Source organism: Mastacembelus armatus, chromosome 23, assembly GCF_900324485.2.
Source record: "Mastacembelus armatus chromosome 23, fMasArm1.2, whole genome shotgun sequence".
Taxonomy (NCBI): Eukaryota; Metazoa; Chordata; class Actinopteri; order Synbranchiformes; family Mastacembelidae; genus Mastacembelus; species Mastacembelus armatus.
In genome coordinates this window covers 2,395,907-2,412,755 of record NC_046655.1, presented here as the reverse complement: position 1 = coordinate 2,412,755, position 16,849 = coordinate 2,395,907, and the positions used below count along the sequence as shown (strand labels likewise).

Sequence of the window (16,849 nt, the reverse complement as noted above, 5' to 3'; positions counted from 1 at the left end):
TAAATATCCATATATCCAAAAATTTTACAAATATACACAGGCTTTCATAGGGTGTCCTAATTTTTTCACATGACTGTAGATAAGAGCAATAGATGCTCTGGTTTGCCTAAAACTACTTTACTCATCAGTACCCCAGTCTCTAAGGCGTATCCAGGAAGATCCTTCTTCCTCCATGCATGGTCTTAAGTGCAGGACATTAATCACACCTGTCTTCCTAAGATCTTTTCATACACTTCTGTGCTCAGGCTTCTCATTTAATACCTCCCTTTTATATAGATATGCTCTTTCAAAGATACACACAGGATACATGGTTTGCCTATGCATGGCTTTTGGTTTCCAGGGACAATACACAACAAATGGGTAGAATGAATTTCCCTGTGCCACTATAAAGGCCAATTCATGGTATCAGCATCTGCTACAATGTGTATCATGATATAAAAGTCACTCTACTGTCTCTAAAGTTTCCTGACAATAAATATCAGTACTTGTAAACATTTATAGGCTACATAAAATAAGCCTGCATGGGCTATGTTTGTATAAAACGTCATACAGGCTGGGTATTTGACTCCATCCCAGGTCACTCTCTAAATGTAAAGGTTTTGCAGATTACCTCTATTTGCTAATGTAAAAGATGCCAGACTAGTTTTAAATTTGGCCACTATGATAATGTGGGAGGAAAGGTCTATAGATTACAAAACACAAATAATTGGGACTGACCCACAAGTAGCCTATGTGAATACTGAGTTTTCACAGCTATGAGTGAATCCTCAAAAACTCACTAGGAATAAACTAATCATAGCACATACAAATGTACAAGGCAAGACACACAAAGTTACTTACAAGTAAAGAGTACAAAAATAAACATTTATAAGCTCAGTTAATTAAGTTGAACATTGGCTACTTAACTGTAACTATAATACTAAAAGCATACCTAAGTTTATGTTTATTTTATTTAATATGGGACAATGCACATTGATTAACACATGTTCATCAGTCCAGCATGTATCAAAGCTTCAACATACAACAGCTTTCTTAACCCTTTGTCAGCCAGTTAAGATCCACTGATTAGCTATTTCATAGTAGCCCCTAATAAACTAACTAGTAAACTAGTAGGTGGTTCTGTAACTCACTGCTCACTGCCATCTTACTGCTCACTACATTTGCTGCATAACAGTGATGATATTTTCAGCAACAGTGTATAGTATGAAACTGTGGACTTTAATTTTGTAATCCATGTCTGCATTAGCAATCGGCTCATCTTCTGCCAGCTGATTTGTTTCCAGGCCTGCATGTCTCCTTTGATAAAGGCACTGTCACCAGCTTAAGGTTTTGCAAATACAAGAAAAACTGAGCAGAATAAAGAGTGAGTAACTTTGCTGTATGCATCTCCAATTGTGCAGGGGCACCAACAGCACTAATACTGCTGCTGCTTTTTTCTCCACCTTTACGAAGAAAAACCCAAGAACAGCCCATGTTTTTCAAATCATCCCACTGTATACATTTGACTAATGGTTAATTTTTATGTTCTTCAGACAACAGAGTAACACTAATGTTGTAGCTCAGGCCACATTAAGACACAACATACCTTATAGTGGTGTCCAGTAATCTAAAATTCAAAATCAGCACTACAAAGTTATTCTATTTCTGAAAAAATGTCGATGTTAGCTTCCCTTATAATAATATTATACATTATGCCTTCTAAAAACATCATTCTTTTTCCTTATCTGAATTGTGTTCTTCTACTATTTGCTGTTTCTTATTTTGATGTTTGCCTATGTACTTTAAACTGGCATTATTTCTGTAAAGCATTTTACTGTGTATGAATTGTGCTATATAAATAAACTTGCCTTGAATATAAGCTTCTGCAATGTGCTCACTACTCTTTCTAAAGTCCACACTAAAACAACAATCAAAGAGACAATTTACAGTTTCAGTAGACAAAAAAGTCTATACAGGCTACATCACTACATTATTGTAGTAACTTGTAGTGCTAAAATGTACACGCAGGGGGCGCCAACGATCTTTGTCATTTTTATGTTCATGAATTTAATAATAATAATAATAATACTTTTATTTATAAGGCACTTTAAGAACAGCAACAACTGACACAAAGTGCCGTACACCAAAACCAACACATGAATTAAGTGAACATAAAACAAGAGAATATATAAAATACAATAAGTAAGTAATAATAATAAAATTATCAGTAAAACAATCTATAAATCAGTGAATCAGTAAATCATGGATAATGTAGGGGCTTGTCTTACATACAAAGGCAAATTGTTCCACAACCTGGGGGCAGCAATAGAGGAAGCTTTGTCTCCACGGAGTTTCCTCCTCGTCTTCTGAAATTCAAGAAGCAGGAGGTCAGCTGTTGGATGATGTGTTGCTGTGCGCATGCGTCCCGGCTCACCCACAGCATCGGTAGGAAAGATGTCGGAGGATGGGAAGGAAGAGCTGGTGGGGACTGACGACGACTCGGAAAACACGGCGGTAAAACAGTGGCTTCCTCTTCCCGTTTTATTTTTGAAAAGTGCTCTTACATATTCTGGCAAACCTGAAGGTTCAGAGTCTGTGGCAGAATTAGCTTAAACTTACGTTTACGGCAATTTAGGCGTGTGCGCTGTTAAAATGGTTGTTGTCAAAATGGACAATGAGGTCACGTATCATAACTTGACTTTTTAATATTTGGTAACATTAGTTTAAATGGACAGCAGCCGGCTAACATTTGCTCGAACTACCAAAAAGCAGCAGAAGTGGTTTCTGACGTCTTGTCTTGTGCTGCTCAGATGGGGGAAGAGGGCTCCACTCTCCTGCGCAGGATGGAGATGTGTGTCGCTGAGGCCGAAAAAAGGAGTGGCAAAAACGCTGTGAACATGCAGGAGACCTTCACCGTGTACCTGATTGAAACACGGTGAGAACAGCATGCTGCTTGCCCGTCGTTTCTAAGTTACTGCTGTGAGTTGAGCAGAGTTGATTTTTTGACTGCACTTCCTCTGTGTTGTCCTGTGGCTCCATCTTTACAGGCCAATGGATGCAGTCGCTGATGGTCGTAACCCAGCCCCTGACTCCCTGTGGAGGCGATACAGCGAATTTGAACTGCTGCGGAACTACCTGGTTGTTACCTATCCGTACATCATTGTTCCACCTCTGCCCGAGAAGAGGGTGAGTGAAGTGAGGTTCAATGGATGCACCCATACAAGAAATGTCAAATAGACAGAGCTGCCCCTCAAAGACCAGTAGATTGAGAAGACTTCAGATCTGCTGACATGTTAGCAATTGAACCAGTTTCACTGAAGGTGGTTACACAAGTTCTGCAGCAGATGCTGGTAACACCTTCTGCTCTTTAGGGTAACTGAGCTACGTTGTTGTTCTCACTGTGTTGTTCTCACATCACATTAGCAACAGGTCTTTATGGGGTTTTATATGGGGAAGCTGCCCTAAAGGTGAGCTGAACAGCTGAACCAGACAGGGAAATTAAAGACATTTATAATATTCATAAACTGCCCAAAAATACCTGAAACTAAAAACTAATATACCATCTTATCTTACACACAGTGTCTCTTAATCTAAAATAGTTTTTACTAAGGTGGAGATATGTGTATTACATATTGATACAGCAATAAAAGTAGCAATAATAGCAAAGGCTAACAGGTTTCTGAGTCCTCCTTAATGAAAAAGGCTGTTTTCTGTCGTAGACAAAGAAACATTTTCTCCTGTTCTGTCATCAGCCTCTCCCATCTTTCTGTTTTAATAACGTTAAACAACTGATTGGACAAGGTGTACATTTAAACTTTCACCACATCCACTTAGATTTGACCAAACTTTATTCAAGTTTAAAGAAAGAAAGAGTCTTAAAAAGTCAAGTGACAAATTGGAATGTCTCTTGCATGTAGGCAGAGTTTGTGTGGCACAAGCTGTCGGCAGACAACATGGACCCAGACTTTGTAGAGCGCCGTAGGGTCGGTCTGGAGAACTTTCTGCTTCGTGTTGCTTCTCATCCAGTCCTCTCCAATGACAAGATCCTCTACCACTTCCTCACCGAGGTATATGGTGCAGCTCGGAGTCAAGTCTAGCAGTTTTAAGTGATCGTTTATAAATCTGTGGCTCATCTCTCTTTTTCTGATCCATTATGTGTGGCAGGAACATGGCTGGAAGGAAGTGGTGTATGAGACAGGATTTCAGGCAAAGGTACTGGACATTTGTGGAGATGCTAGTTCTGTGTTGTTGCAGGAAGTTAATACTAATCTTTTCAGTGTTGACAGTGCTTGAGCCCATCCTGTTCCTCCTATTGCAGGCAGACTCCAGGCTAAGAGCTCTGAGTGCCACCTTTAGGGTGAGAAATCCAGATAAGTAAGTTTTTTTTTTTTTCTAAACACACTGTAACAGTGGCTCAGCTGAAGTGCTGTCAAAACTTAATTGCTGTATTTATTTTCTCTTATACAGACGCTTTATGGAGATGAAACACTATAGCGATGAGCTGCAGTCTCACACGTCTCAGCTGCTCCGCGCAAGAGCAGTAAGTCTAATAGATACAACCTCACTTCCTGTTGCTGTAAATGAACATGACACTCACCGTAGACCATAATTAGTGATTTTTCTTCCAGAGAGTTGCTGATCGACTCTATGGTGTTTACAAGGTCCATGGGAACTATGGAAGAGTCTTCAGGTTTGAAAACAACATATGACAGCGTGCACTTAAGTTTTTGTGATGGTAATAATAGTGGATAGAAATATGTGCACAGCTGTAATTTACATGCCAATGCAGATGTTAAACACATTCATCATAACAGCAATTTTCAGAGTAATAATGAAGCAAAGAGATAAGTAAAAGCCACTTCCTATTGCTTTATTTTTCTTGAAAAGTAGCAGTGTGGATGGACTCCCCTTTCTAATTTCCATGTGTTTGTGTGCATCCACATGTTCACTGCAGTGAGTGGAGTGCCATAGAGAAGGAGATGGGAGATGGACTTCAAAGTGCTGGCCATCATATGGATGCGTGAGTTTTTAATCTCATCATGCCCCTTATTCAGTTCCTCAACAAATATGATTTCTGTTCCTAATAAACAGCATACTCCAACTTTCAGCTGTTTTGCATATAAAAATAGATGTTTGTGATACACACCTGCAGATATGCTGCTTCAATAGATGACATCTTAGAAGAGGAGGAACATTATGCTGACCAACTGAAGGAATATCTCTTTTATGCTGAGGCTCTGAGGTAAGATATTTTTACCCTAGAGAAATACTGTACATTATACAGAGACAGGCTGTGAAAAGCTGTCTACAATCCTTTTTTGTGGCTTCAACATTTAAACATGAATATGTGAATACCAGACATTGGCTGAAAGCTCAACAAGCATTTATTTCTTACAGGCCTGGATCACACTGGTGATGTTTCTAAACACTGAGGAATGTCTAAGCATTTAGCATGTATCTAAAACTTGAAAACAAATATCTCCTTGAGCTAGACACGAATCCATCAAATTAAGTTAGGACACAATCATGTGTTTTCTTAGAATTAGAAGATGGGCATACTCTTAATATTTTAATTTGAACTTTCCCTGACAGAAGATATGAAATCTGACGTTTTAATCCATTTTAAATTCTGATGTTTTCCCCTGTTCTGGGGATTTCTGCATCTGCCTCTGTGACAAACTGATCTGACCTCAACGTGGCCAGTAAGCCCTCATCTTGACCTGAGACACTTCTCAAAAAACACATGCATGAGAGCGAATATTATAAGAGGTTTATTGAGTTCTTGAAACAAAACAACAGGTCCGCCCAAGCTAAAACTAAACTTGCCCCTCAAAGTGGCTCTTTTATGCCCTCATATTTTAATAGCCTTTATTTCACAGCTGGCACTGCTAAGGGGCCTTGGCACCTGCTCCTTCTGAACCTTTTTAGCCTCGATCTCATTAAGAAGTTTACTTGGATAGACCTAATGTTTTTAGCCAGAATGCTCAAGGCCAAAGTGTCAAAACAACCGTAACAGATGAATCCAGTGACATTTTAATTAGAGTGCATGGGTTGACTTTGTCATAACAAACCAAACTTTAGCTTAGGAGTGATGAATGAGTTGTTAGGAACATAAAAGTCATACTGCTATCACAAAGCTTTGTAGCTTAGCAGTGAGAAATGAACTGTTGAAAACACTTGAACTTCAGCGTATAAACAGGTGACTCTAGGGGAATCTTAGCAAAGACTCATGTTTTACATTTTTCTTTGGCAGGGCAGTTTGTAGAAAACATGAGCTGACCCAATTTGAGCTTGAGATGGCGTCCCAGGACCTCATCTCAAAGAAGCAGCAACGTGAGGAGCTGGCTACAGGGGTACACTAAACTCATGTTTCCTCACTCTTAACATGTCAAGGAAGGTGGGGATTAATACATTGGCTGAATTTGTGACGTCAAACTGGGGAGGATCTTAAACTCCCTCTCACATAACATCTTTATCTTTCTCAGATAGTGCGCACCTTCTCCTTCAAGGGCATGACCAACAAACTTTTTGGCCAAGAGGCACCTGAACAGAGAGAGGCCAGACTGAAGCTGCTGGAGGAGCTGATAGCAGAGGGCGAAGAGACTGTCAAAGAGAAGACACTCGAGTGCGAGTGAGTCATGGAAGCTGCTGCTGGCAGATTGTGTGTGAAAGCAGAAAGTGTCCTGTGCTTATTTAAAGAAGACTTTTTTGCATACTGTGTGTGTTTGTCTGCTGTGTATCACCGCAGAGAGCATGTTGACAGGGCATGGGTGGACGTGCAGCGCTTTAAGGAGCAGAAAGACAAAGACCTCCGGGAAGCACTCATAAACTTCGCTGTCATGCAAATCAGCATGTGCAAAAAGGTACATAAGAGCATGTCAGCTATCTGAGGGATACAGGACAGTCATGTAGCAGTCATGTTCATGACAAAAGTGTTTTTCTTTCTGCTCTCTCCCCGCAGGGAATACAAGTGTGGAGCAATGCCAAAGAATGTTTCCTCAAGATGTAGCCGTAGCCTGAGGATTTCCACTCTCAGTGGAGCTCCTGTGGATGCTAAGAAATAATGCAAATGTCTTCTGGTTGAGGTTTGAAAACACACTAAAGTCACAAAGTGCACATGCATTAAAGATAATGCAGCTTTGAGTACTCATATAAAAGCACCCATATGCAGCTAAAGTACAATAATGAGTAGCTTTTGTTGGAGTGAAAAGCTTAGTGAAGTGGTCGATCACACAAAGCACGACTTGGACAAAGCAATAGATCACGGTTAACAATAATAAATAACGATTCAATCCTGCACATATACATCACCGGTTTTACTTGTTCAGCTCATCAAATTGTGGGATTAGTGCATTAACTTTGACAGTTCAGTTATGCCAAAAGTGTAATTCAAGATTTTGAAATTTTGATTGATGCAAGCAACTAAAGGTCTGGCTATCTCAGATGCTGCTGAGTGTACTGAATATGCTTTCACACCCATGTGTTTAAAAAAAAAAACATGGGATATTGTGATATGACATATGTACTTTTGACAGTGTCTACAACTACAGCAGCTGTGTTTTAAATAAGGCTTTAACATTTAACATTTTAGGCTCAAAATAAGTCAGTCTTTAGATTTGCTAGCTGTCTAGTTTGTACAAACTGAGTCAGACCTAATACTGCAGACCAGTTTAAAATATGTTTCTGATACTGCATATTGTTCTGAAAAGAAATGGTATGAAATTGATAAAGCAAATTACTTGAGTGGCACCTCCTCCGCTCTGCTTACATTAATGAAAATGAAGAGGCCACAAAGATGCTGTTTACATGCAATGTTACACATCCAGGGCCATGCATTGTACTAATTCACAGAAAGCTACATTCAAATTCATGATATCAGTCTGAGATGATTTTATTTGACTTTCTTTGAATTTATTCTTAATTTTTTGGCTGAACCTTTTGTCCTGTATGTAAATAAAAATTTTATTGCCTGTCCTGAATGCTCACCAGCAGTAAGCTTTGTGAGAGTGTTCCTAAAGTTCTGTATTTCCAATTTTAAAGCTCTAATTGAAGCTAGTTTTTCTATTTATTTGCTGCACACTTGTATTCTATTTATTTGAATAAAATGTGTTAAAACACAGACTACATATGTATTTTATCTGTCTTATGATTATAAACTCCATTTTATCACTGAATTCCTAAACAAAATTAATGAATTAATACATTTTGACTATGTTGTGTATTATTAATCACAACCTACAAATTACATAGTAAAAAGTACCTCAAAATTGTACTTAAGCACAGTAATCTAGCAAATGTATATAGTTACTGTCCAAGACTGTCAGTCCCATTGTTTTGTTGGCTGAAATGGATCAGACTGAGGTCTTCAAAAACACAGCATGACACTGATTTTCAGACATTTAGTTCTGTGGTCAGATCAAACCTGCATCTGCACATGCGAACCAAAGTAGATGGAGCCCTTTAAAATTCTCCCACAATGCACTTCCAGCTCAGATGTCACGCTCTTTCTTCCGGGTGTACCGAATTCCACGTGAGTGGCTGCTTGCTGCCACCATGTCAACAAACCAAGTAATTATGAATGGAAACCGGGATGAGGAGTTCCAGGCCTTCGAGGCTTTACACGCCGGGGCTCTGCGGTCCTCAGGACTCCCCCAGATCTACTGGAGGAGCCTACATCACAAAATCACCAATGAGGTCTGTACTCAGTCACTCCGTCAAAACATGTAGTTGTGGTAGTAGGTTTAATGCCAGAGTTAAGAGTCCAGCAGCTCAACACAACTTAGTATTATCAGGCATTTTCTTCATCTAGCTACATCTGGACAGCGGGCTGCCCGGACGACAACACGTCCCATTCTATGTGGGAGATGCGGGAGATGCCTAACCAGCATAAAAAATCTAATAATTTAATATCCCCTTCATTGTTGTGCAAACATACTTGCCGTAAAGAAGATTGCTAATAACGCTTCTCTGTGTGTGTGTCCAGGTGGTAAATTCGGCAAGTAAAAAAACACCCGCTGTCTGAATAAAAAGTTGATATTTTCGATATTCGCCATTTTGTACTAATGTTTGGTGAGCGAACTGTGCGAGTCGCTGTGGAATATTTAATTTGACAATGATTCTTAAAAAGTGCTGCCTGGTGTAATAGATATATGCCGGGTTAAAGAGGGGGACCAACGTTATATTGAAGGTGTTAAAGCAGTCCCATTAGTGAGGTGTGCTAAAAATTAAAGGCAAGCAAACTTTAAATGGTCAAATATTTCAATGGGGTCTGGTGATGGCATAAGAGAATAGACGAGTTTTTTATGTCGTAGATTTATGATGCTGGAGAAGTTTTCGGAATCATGCAGTTCCAAGAAGAGGACGAGGAGAGGGTAAATGGAGGGAACAAAGAGAAGAAAGACCATCCCTTCCAAGTGATCCGCTGTAAAGTGGTTGTGACCCGGGAGAGTGGACTGCAGGTCTCGGAGCCGAACAGGTGAGTGCGCCAGTGTGTACATGGAGAATCTGAAAATAAAGAGAACTGAGGTATTGTACCGAAATCCTTCTTCTCTGCATACTTCTGTTGAAATCATGCTCCCCTCCACCCGCACTGGTTAACAAGGTCACAGGCACACCGTATTTATGCTGTTAAACACAACTTCCACAGTCTGGTGCCTGTTGAAATTGTACTCCTGCTGGTAAACCCATCCCATTGATGATGCAGCGGTAAAGCAGTCTGCAGGAGAGTGACAGACAACAAAGGGCATAGTGAGTTTTATCTGACAGGCTATTATCAGGATGGGTACAGATACTGTCAGAATCAATTTAGACTTGTCTTTGTCCCTGAGAGCAGACAGTTGACAGTAGTAGTTTTGTTAATAAGTTCATTGTCAAGGAGTTCTAGACAAAAATGCAAAACAAGGACAAGCAGGTTCAAAACAAAGTTCATACTGAGGAAGTCATACAGTTCATAGGAAGAAAATCTTTTTTTTTTTTTTTTTTTTTTTTTTTTGCTGTGCTCTACTGGTTTTCTGAGTTTTGTCTTTTGATCCAGACTATTGACATCAGCCAGTTCATTTACAACAGCTTTATCTAACCTGCATACTGAAGGCAGACATGGTGTTCATTTAAACTTTGCCATAAATTACCCTCCACATTCAGTGGAGCCAGCAGTGCAGAGCATTGCTGTCCCAAGGGGGAATCTTTGGGGAATCTTGCAGCAGAGTGAGACAATGGTGCCACTGAAATAATTGTGGTGGTCCCACCTAAAAAAAAAAAAAGCTCTGGAAAGATTTTTGTATTTCTGAGTTCTTTTCTTCTGAACTTCCTTCTTCCTGCAGCATCTTCCTGGTGGACCATGCCTGGACATACCGTGTGGATCATGCCCGGCAGCAGCTGGAGCAGATCCCAGGGCTGCTACCCAGAATGGCTGCTCTGATGGGGGTGGATTTCCATGGCGAGGTCCCTGACTCAGACACAGTGGAAGTGGTGATAGAGCACATGTGGAAATATAACCTGACTTACCAGCTCTCTCAGGGGGTATGCTGCCAAACATTATCCTCTTTCTCAGGTCTGTCGAAGTGAGATGCGAAAGGTTTATTGTGTAAATCAATTCTAAATCCACTCCTCCAATTTTCTGGTGTTTCCTTCGGCCTGATTTATTAATATTAGGGTCCCACTTTTGAGCATGTCTCTTGGAAATATTAGTGTCACGTGTGTGTTGCCTGACCACCTGACCTTTTCCATAAAACTGGTGTTTTATACACTCAACTGCCTCTTTGCATTCTTTTGGTGTAAAAGTCAGCTACTAATTATGTGACCCCAATATTTTCAGGTCAGCTACAGAAAACCAAAATTTCCAGGACCCCCTAAGACTGTATATTTATTGCATGTGACTGCAAGAACCGGCAGTTTACAAAGTTAATAAGGGTAACTGCAGGAACAGACAGGCAGTTTACATGTATACCAGTCTGTCCTTGTTATATGTTACACACAAACATCTACTGTTGAATAACACTGCTGAGGTAGATAATAACGTTATATGTTGAGTTTACACTTGTTCAGATTATATCCCATTAAAGCCGGTCAGTTTGTCTGGATGTCTCCCATCCATGTCTGAAGTAGAAACTCTTGCAGAGCTATGATGCTGAAAAGGGGTCCATCAGTGATTCCATTTTCTTCATCAAAGGTGATGATTGCAGAGTCGTATGGCTGTGTGGAAGTTGGGGGAAGGTTTTTCTGCTTGGCTTTCTAGCAAAGAACTGAATAGCCCTTGTTCCTTACTCTTGTAAAGGTTGAATCCACTGTGTAAGTCTGCTAAATGTAGTGTAGTTCATGGACATAGTCATAGTTGTTTCTTTGTCCTCTTTTTGTCCACTCTTCTCTTCCTGTTTTCATGTGCAGTCAGCAGAGGAGAAGGTTCCTGTGTGGTACATCATGGATGAGTTTGGCGCTCAGGTGCAGCACTCTGACCAGCCCAGCTGTGGTATGGCTCCTTTCTTCTACATCCAGGGCCAGCTGGCCTACACTGTACTCTGGCCTCTGCAGGACCTGCAGAGAGGAGGTGAATACACAAACGCGCACATATCTACGATTTGAATACTTCTGTCTTCCATAAACCTGAACAAGGACATTAGACATTATGGAGAGACATTTCCACACATAAGAATTGTGTATCTTATTATTGCTTCCACAGATGAAGTAACCCGTGATTATGCGTATGGAGAAACAAACACCCTGGTGAGGAAATGCCGTCTGTTACCATGGATACCTGCAGATCTTGAAGTCAACAGTGCCACCAATGAGCCCCTGGACTCATACTATGAGGTGATGGCTACCAGTTTGAAAAAACATGGCATGAGTGAGAGAAGTTAGACTTGTAGCATTACCACAAAGATTAGTTGGAATGCCAAAACCTGGGGCGTGTGGTGGATTTTATTTTTATTTTTTTCCAGAGGTCAATTACACTTTCTGACCTCACCACAATTGAAGTGGATACCCATATGCTTAAGGAATGTGTTCCATACTGCACTGTAAGATTTAATGCACCATCACAGAAATGGAGACACATCAAACCTGAGTTGTCTAGAGAGCAACTGGTAGCAAAGAACAACAAGGAGGTTTTTAGACCTTCTCTCACAGTCCTAAGGGACAGGAGACGCATTTTGTTCTTTTTAAATTGGTGATAAGATGGTATCTCCTCTACCTCCAGTCACGTGAAGACCCTGCTCCTCAAATGTCCCTGACAATCCTATTTTAATTCAATTCATTCCAATTCACTTCAATTCAATTTTATTTGTATAGCACCTAATCACAATAAAATAATATCAGGGCACTTTACAAAAAACAAAAACAAAACTTAACAAATCCCTTATAAGCAGCACTTGGTGACAGTAGAGAAGAAAAACTCCCTTTAATGGAAGAAACCTCCAGCAGAACCAGGCTCAGTTTGGGCGGCCATCTGCCTCGATCGATTGGGGTGAGGGGAGAGAGGAGAGAGAAAAGAACAGCAAAAATAAACAACAAAGACAAGACTCAGGCAGTCTTGGCCTATAGCAGCATAAATAACGGATGGTTCAGAGTCACTTGTGTCATGTCCAGATGTCTGTTGGTTCTAATCAAACATCTACACAGAGACTTTCTTTTCTTTGTTCTAGGTTGAGCTCGTGACTTTTAGGAGATGCACACTTGGTGCTATCCCCGGCTGCAGCCCCGAACTCGCCCAGAACACTTTAATTTATATCTGGAGGTGGTTACATGACTTCCAGGCACCGTCTCACTTTACACAATAGGGGAGAGTTGAAACATAGGTTAACTTCAGAGTTCATACAAAGTTCACGTCCATACATTTACATGTCTTGGTGATTTGCACAGAAAACCTGGGTTTCCTCAACTATGACATGCCTGGTTACACCCTTTACATAAATCTGTCTGCAAAATGACAATTCTCATAACACAGTTAGCAATTTACAATGCCCTTATTCTAACATTTCCCTCCTGTTTGTCATTTTCACCATAGTATCAGAGTTTTCCATCTTCCTTTTGGGATTTTCTGGAAACTCGTCATTATGACTAAACAAGATTTGGAGAAGCAAGGCTCTGTGAGGGGTTGGGCGAAAACCTTCTGTAAAGGAAAAATTCCCAACCGGCCCCCAGGCTCCTGGGCGACCACCTCTGGTCCTCTATCAGAGCACAATCAGTTACACATAGTCAGTATTTACACAAACTGTTCATTATCATCTTCATCAGAGTGGTCCAAGGCTGTGAGGAGAGGGTACAGCTGATCCACCTGTTGCTCCACCGGGCCCAATGCTCGCTGTATTAGGCGTTCGACCAGGGAGCAAGTGGTATTTACAGTCACCTCTGTGCTTACATAACAGACAATACTTAGTGTCCCTAGACACAGAATCAGCCAATGGAGAGCCATAGCTGGGAGTAAGGATCAGATGGTCTCTTCAGCAGCCAAGGGTTTTGATACCGGCCGACTTCCACCTTACTCGGCTCCTAGTGGCTGTAGTATCTTGCAGTGGCTCTGATGAATCCACGTAGGTCTCTCCTGAATCTTCACTGCAGTGGGAGTGGTCAGGATCACTGTATAGGGCCCCTCCCACTTGGGAGTGGACCAGGTCTTCCTCTTGATGACCTTTATCAGGACTTGGTCACCAGGCTTGACTCTCTGCACCTGTGGAGACAAAACATCTCTTGGCAGATTATTTGCACTCATAACTTCTCTAGTTTGCAACATCTTGCTCATCCATTCAGCTAGAGTAATTTCTCCTTGAGGTTTTTCACACACATTGTCACAAATGGGAAGTGTAAAAGATCTTCCATAAAGGATTTCAAACGGGGTCAGGCCTCTGTCTGTTGGCGTGACCCTCATATACATTTTCACCAGGGGGAGACATTCCACCCATGTTCTTCCCGTTTGCTCCATAGTTTTCCTCAGTCTCATCTTTATAGTGCCATTAGTTCTTTCTACCAGGCCTGCACTTTGGGGATGGTATGAACAGTGGTTCTTCAACTCAAAACCCAGATGTTTAGACATCTGCGTAACTACTTCATTTACAAAATGTGGACCATTATCACTGTAGACTCGCTGTGGAATCCCATGATCTGGGATTATACTTTTGCACAGCGCTTTGGCCACTGTCAGTGCATCAGCAGTTTTGCTAGGCACAATCTCAACCCACTTAGAGTATGCATCTATCAGAACAAGACAATACTTGTATGTCTGACATTGTGACAACTCTATGAAATCCATGTGAATAACTTGGAATGGATAGTCTGGATTGGGGAATCTCCCTCTCTTTGGTCTGAGATTTCCCTGTGGGTTATGCTTACAGCAAGTCAAACAGGATTTACAAAAATTTTTTGAGTAGTTATTGAAACCTGGTGCATGAAAATACTTTTCCACTGCGTATACCATCCCTCCTGTTGACACATGGCAAGGCCCATGCGTCAAAATAGCTGCCGTATGATAGAGACTTCTAGGTAGGCAAAGTTTGTCTTTAATTTTAAAAAGGTCTTGCTCAATTATGGCTCCTTCTTTGAGCCAGAGTTGCTGTTCAGCCGGTGGGGCTCTTTTCTGCATGTCTGAAAGTACTGCATGATCTATAGGCTGTTTCACGTCTTCCATGAGGTATAGGTTACATTTTCCAAACTGTCCCTGCGCCGCTGCTTTTCTGGATTCAGTCAGGGCTCTGCCTTCTGGTGTTAGTTTATGACCCAGGAATACAACCTCAGCAGCAGCCCACTGTAGCTTTTTTGGAGATGCTTTGTTGCCTGTTTTTTCTAAATGTTTGAACAGTGCTATCGCCGTGTCTTTGTTATGCTGCTGAGTGTCTGATGTAATTAAAATATCATCCACATAGGTCAAAATTTGGCTATGTGAAGGCACATGGAATGTAGATAAGCAATTTTCCAATTCTAATACAAATATAGTGGGGCTATCAACATAACCCTGTGGCAACCTGGTGTAGGTAAGTTTCTTTCCCTCAAAGGTGAACCCAAACCATCCCTGTGAGTCTGGATGTACTGGGATAGAGAAAAAAGCATTACTGAGATCCACAACCGTGAACCACTTAATTTCAGGTTTTATATGGTTCAGCAGAGTGTGAGGATCTGGGACACACGGGGCCCTACTTTCAACTGCTTTATTTACTTCCCTTAAGTCTTGAATCATCCTCCAACTCTTCCCATCAGCCTTTTTCACTGGGAATATAGGGGTGTTACACTGAGCCTCTGGTGCTCTCACCAGGATCCCTGCATCAAGCATCTCTTGTACTACCGGCCTGATTCCCTGAAGCGCGTCTGGTTTAAGGGGAGCTGTGGTCATTAGGCCTACATCAGTTTTGCTCCGAGACCAGAAACTGTCAGGCACCTCAGCCAAACACGGATCTAACTCCTCCAGAAGTAACACTCATTCTCGGTCATCCTCCCCCATGTGAGCACGGGGAGTGGCCGTTACAACCCAATTTAAGTTTTTGTAAAAACAGCTTCCCACACTATTACTAAACCAGCCCTCTTCATCCTCATGCCAATCACAAATACTCTCAGCTTTATTCAAAAACTGCTTTAACTCCTCCCAATACATGTCATTCGTCTTAGACACTGACAAGTGAGGATTAGGTGACCATCCCATCAAGAGGCGCTTAGCTTCTGGAGGAAGACTAACAGAGCAGACTGCCTTTCCTTTCCTATCAGTATAAAGGGTCCTAAGCGTTATTCTCTGTGGCCCTAACTTCTCAAACTTCCGTACATAGTCAAAATCTGGACCTGGGGTATGTTTATAATAGAGGGTGACATGCATCTGCTCTGGGGAGAGGCTTTCTGAGTGTGGTGGTTGAGGATCAGGCAGCAGGCGCAGGAGCTGCTCTCCTGTGCGTCCAGGGTCAGGCATGGGCAGATCTAGGGACCACCAGTAATGTGACGCCCCTTGTTTCAGCACTATGTAAGAGGGGATCTCCTCCCCCGGGCCTATGGCTGCCATCCCGTTAGTAGTAGGTACTAGAGATATTTTTAACTTACTCAACAAATCTCTGCCCAATAAGTTCACAGGACAGTTAGGACACAAAACTGCCATTACCTTTTCCTGAAAGCCAGATGCCTCATCCTCAATCATAAAACTTTGGGAGAAACTGCAAGGGGTGACCTGTCCATTCGCTGATTTTACAAAAATATTTTTATCACCTCTTGTCACTCCAGGAATTCTATCCCTCAAAACTGTTCTGTCTGCTCCTGTGTCACACAAAAACTTTATTTTCACTCCATTAATTTTTAGCATTCTAATGGGCATTACCTTATTCCCTTCTGCACTATAATAAGTGTCTACAATTTCTTCAAGGTCCAGCATTTCATCTACAGTGGGGCCTAGTCATGCTTGGGGGTTAAAAGGTCCTGGTCTCCTATACTCTTCTGATCGTCTGCCTTCATCTCTCCCTGAGCTCTGGTTCTGCTCATCACAATCACGGGCATAGTGTCCTGGTCTACCGCAATTATAGCATACATCATCCTTCCATTTCCTATTTCCAGAACCTCTTCCTGAGCTCCCTCTACCTCTGCCTCTTCCTCTGAATCCTCTCCTGCTGTACTGTGAAGGACCTCCTCTCCCCCTGTCACTCATGACATCCAGTAGTGCAAACACTGCAGCTTTTGATTGTTGTTCTGATTTATGTTTCTGTAAGTCTTGGGCATGCTGTGCATAATTCATTATTTGAGTCACTCCATCTGTGGGTGTATTAATATTTAGCTTTCGGATGTGGTGAGTGATGGACGGAAGAAACCCACTCAGCAAGGCCTGCTTCAGTTGTTGCTGATAGGGGGAAGCGACAGTGTCAGAGGGATCCAAACCACTGTTTGCTTTAAACACTTCCTCTAGCCGTCCTCTATAGTC

General features: G+C 41.5%; 2 protein-coding genes across 3 annotated transcripts in view; both read left to right on the top strand.

Moving 5' to 3' along the window:
* Positions 1-2,410: 2,410 nt before the first annotated feature.
* On the top strand, positions 2,411-8,099 carry LOC113142176 (sorting nexin-4-like). Of its 2 annotated transcripts, none has more exons than XM_026327038.2 (14): positions 2,411-2,493; positions 2,790-2,914; positions 3,027-3,165; positions 3,897-4,046; positions 4,144-4,191; positions 4,298-4,353; positions 4,447-4,519; positions 4,608-4,669; positions 4,934-4,999; positions 5,132-5,221; positions 6,233-6,332; positions 6,465-6,610; positions 6,728-6,842; positions 6,941-8,099. In XM_026327038.2, exons 1-14 carry the CDS (start codon positions 2,434-2,436, stop codon positions 6,986-6,988), a joined length of 1,278 nt encoding a protein of 425 aa, XP_026182823.1. In that variant the 5' UTR covers positions 2,411-2,433; the 3' UTR covers positions 6,989-8,099. The 2 variants fall into 2 exon arrangements, with proteins under 2 accessions (XP_026182823.1, XP_026182821.1); XM_026327036.2 differs by having other exon boundaries at positions 4,135-4,191.
* A 391-nt stretch (positions 8,100-8,490) lies between these two features.
* Positions 8,491-16,849, top strand: part of ttll12 (tubulin tyrosine ligase-like family, member 12) — a 31,800-nt gene continuing 23,441 nt past the window's right edge. The window contains exons 1-5 of the mRNA XM_026327035.1: positions 8,491-8,673; positions 9,291-9,454; positions 10,299-10,497; positions 11,362-11,521; positions 11,654-11,784. Of these exons, the coding sequence (XP_026182820.1) occupies positions 8,533-8,673; positions 9,291-9,454; positions 10,299-10,497; positions 11,362-11,521; positions 11,654-11,784 (795 nt within the window). The 5' untranslated portion in view covers positions 8,491-8,532. The remainder of the gene's footprint in view (positions 8,674-9,290; positions 9,455-10,298; positions 10,498-11,361; positions 11,522-11,653; positions 11,785-16,849) is intronic.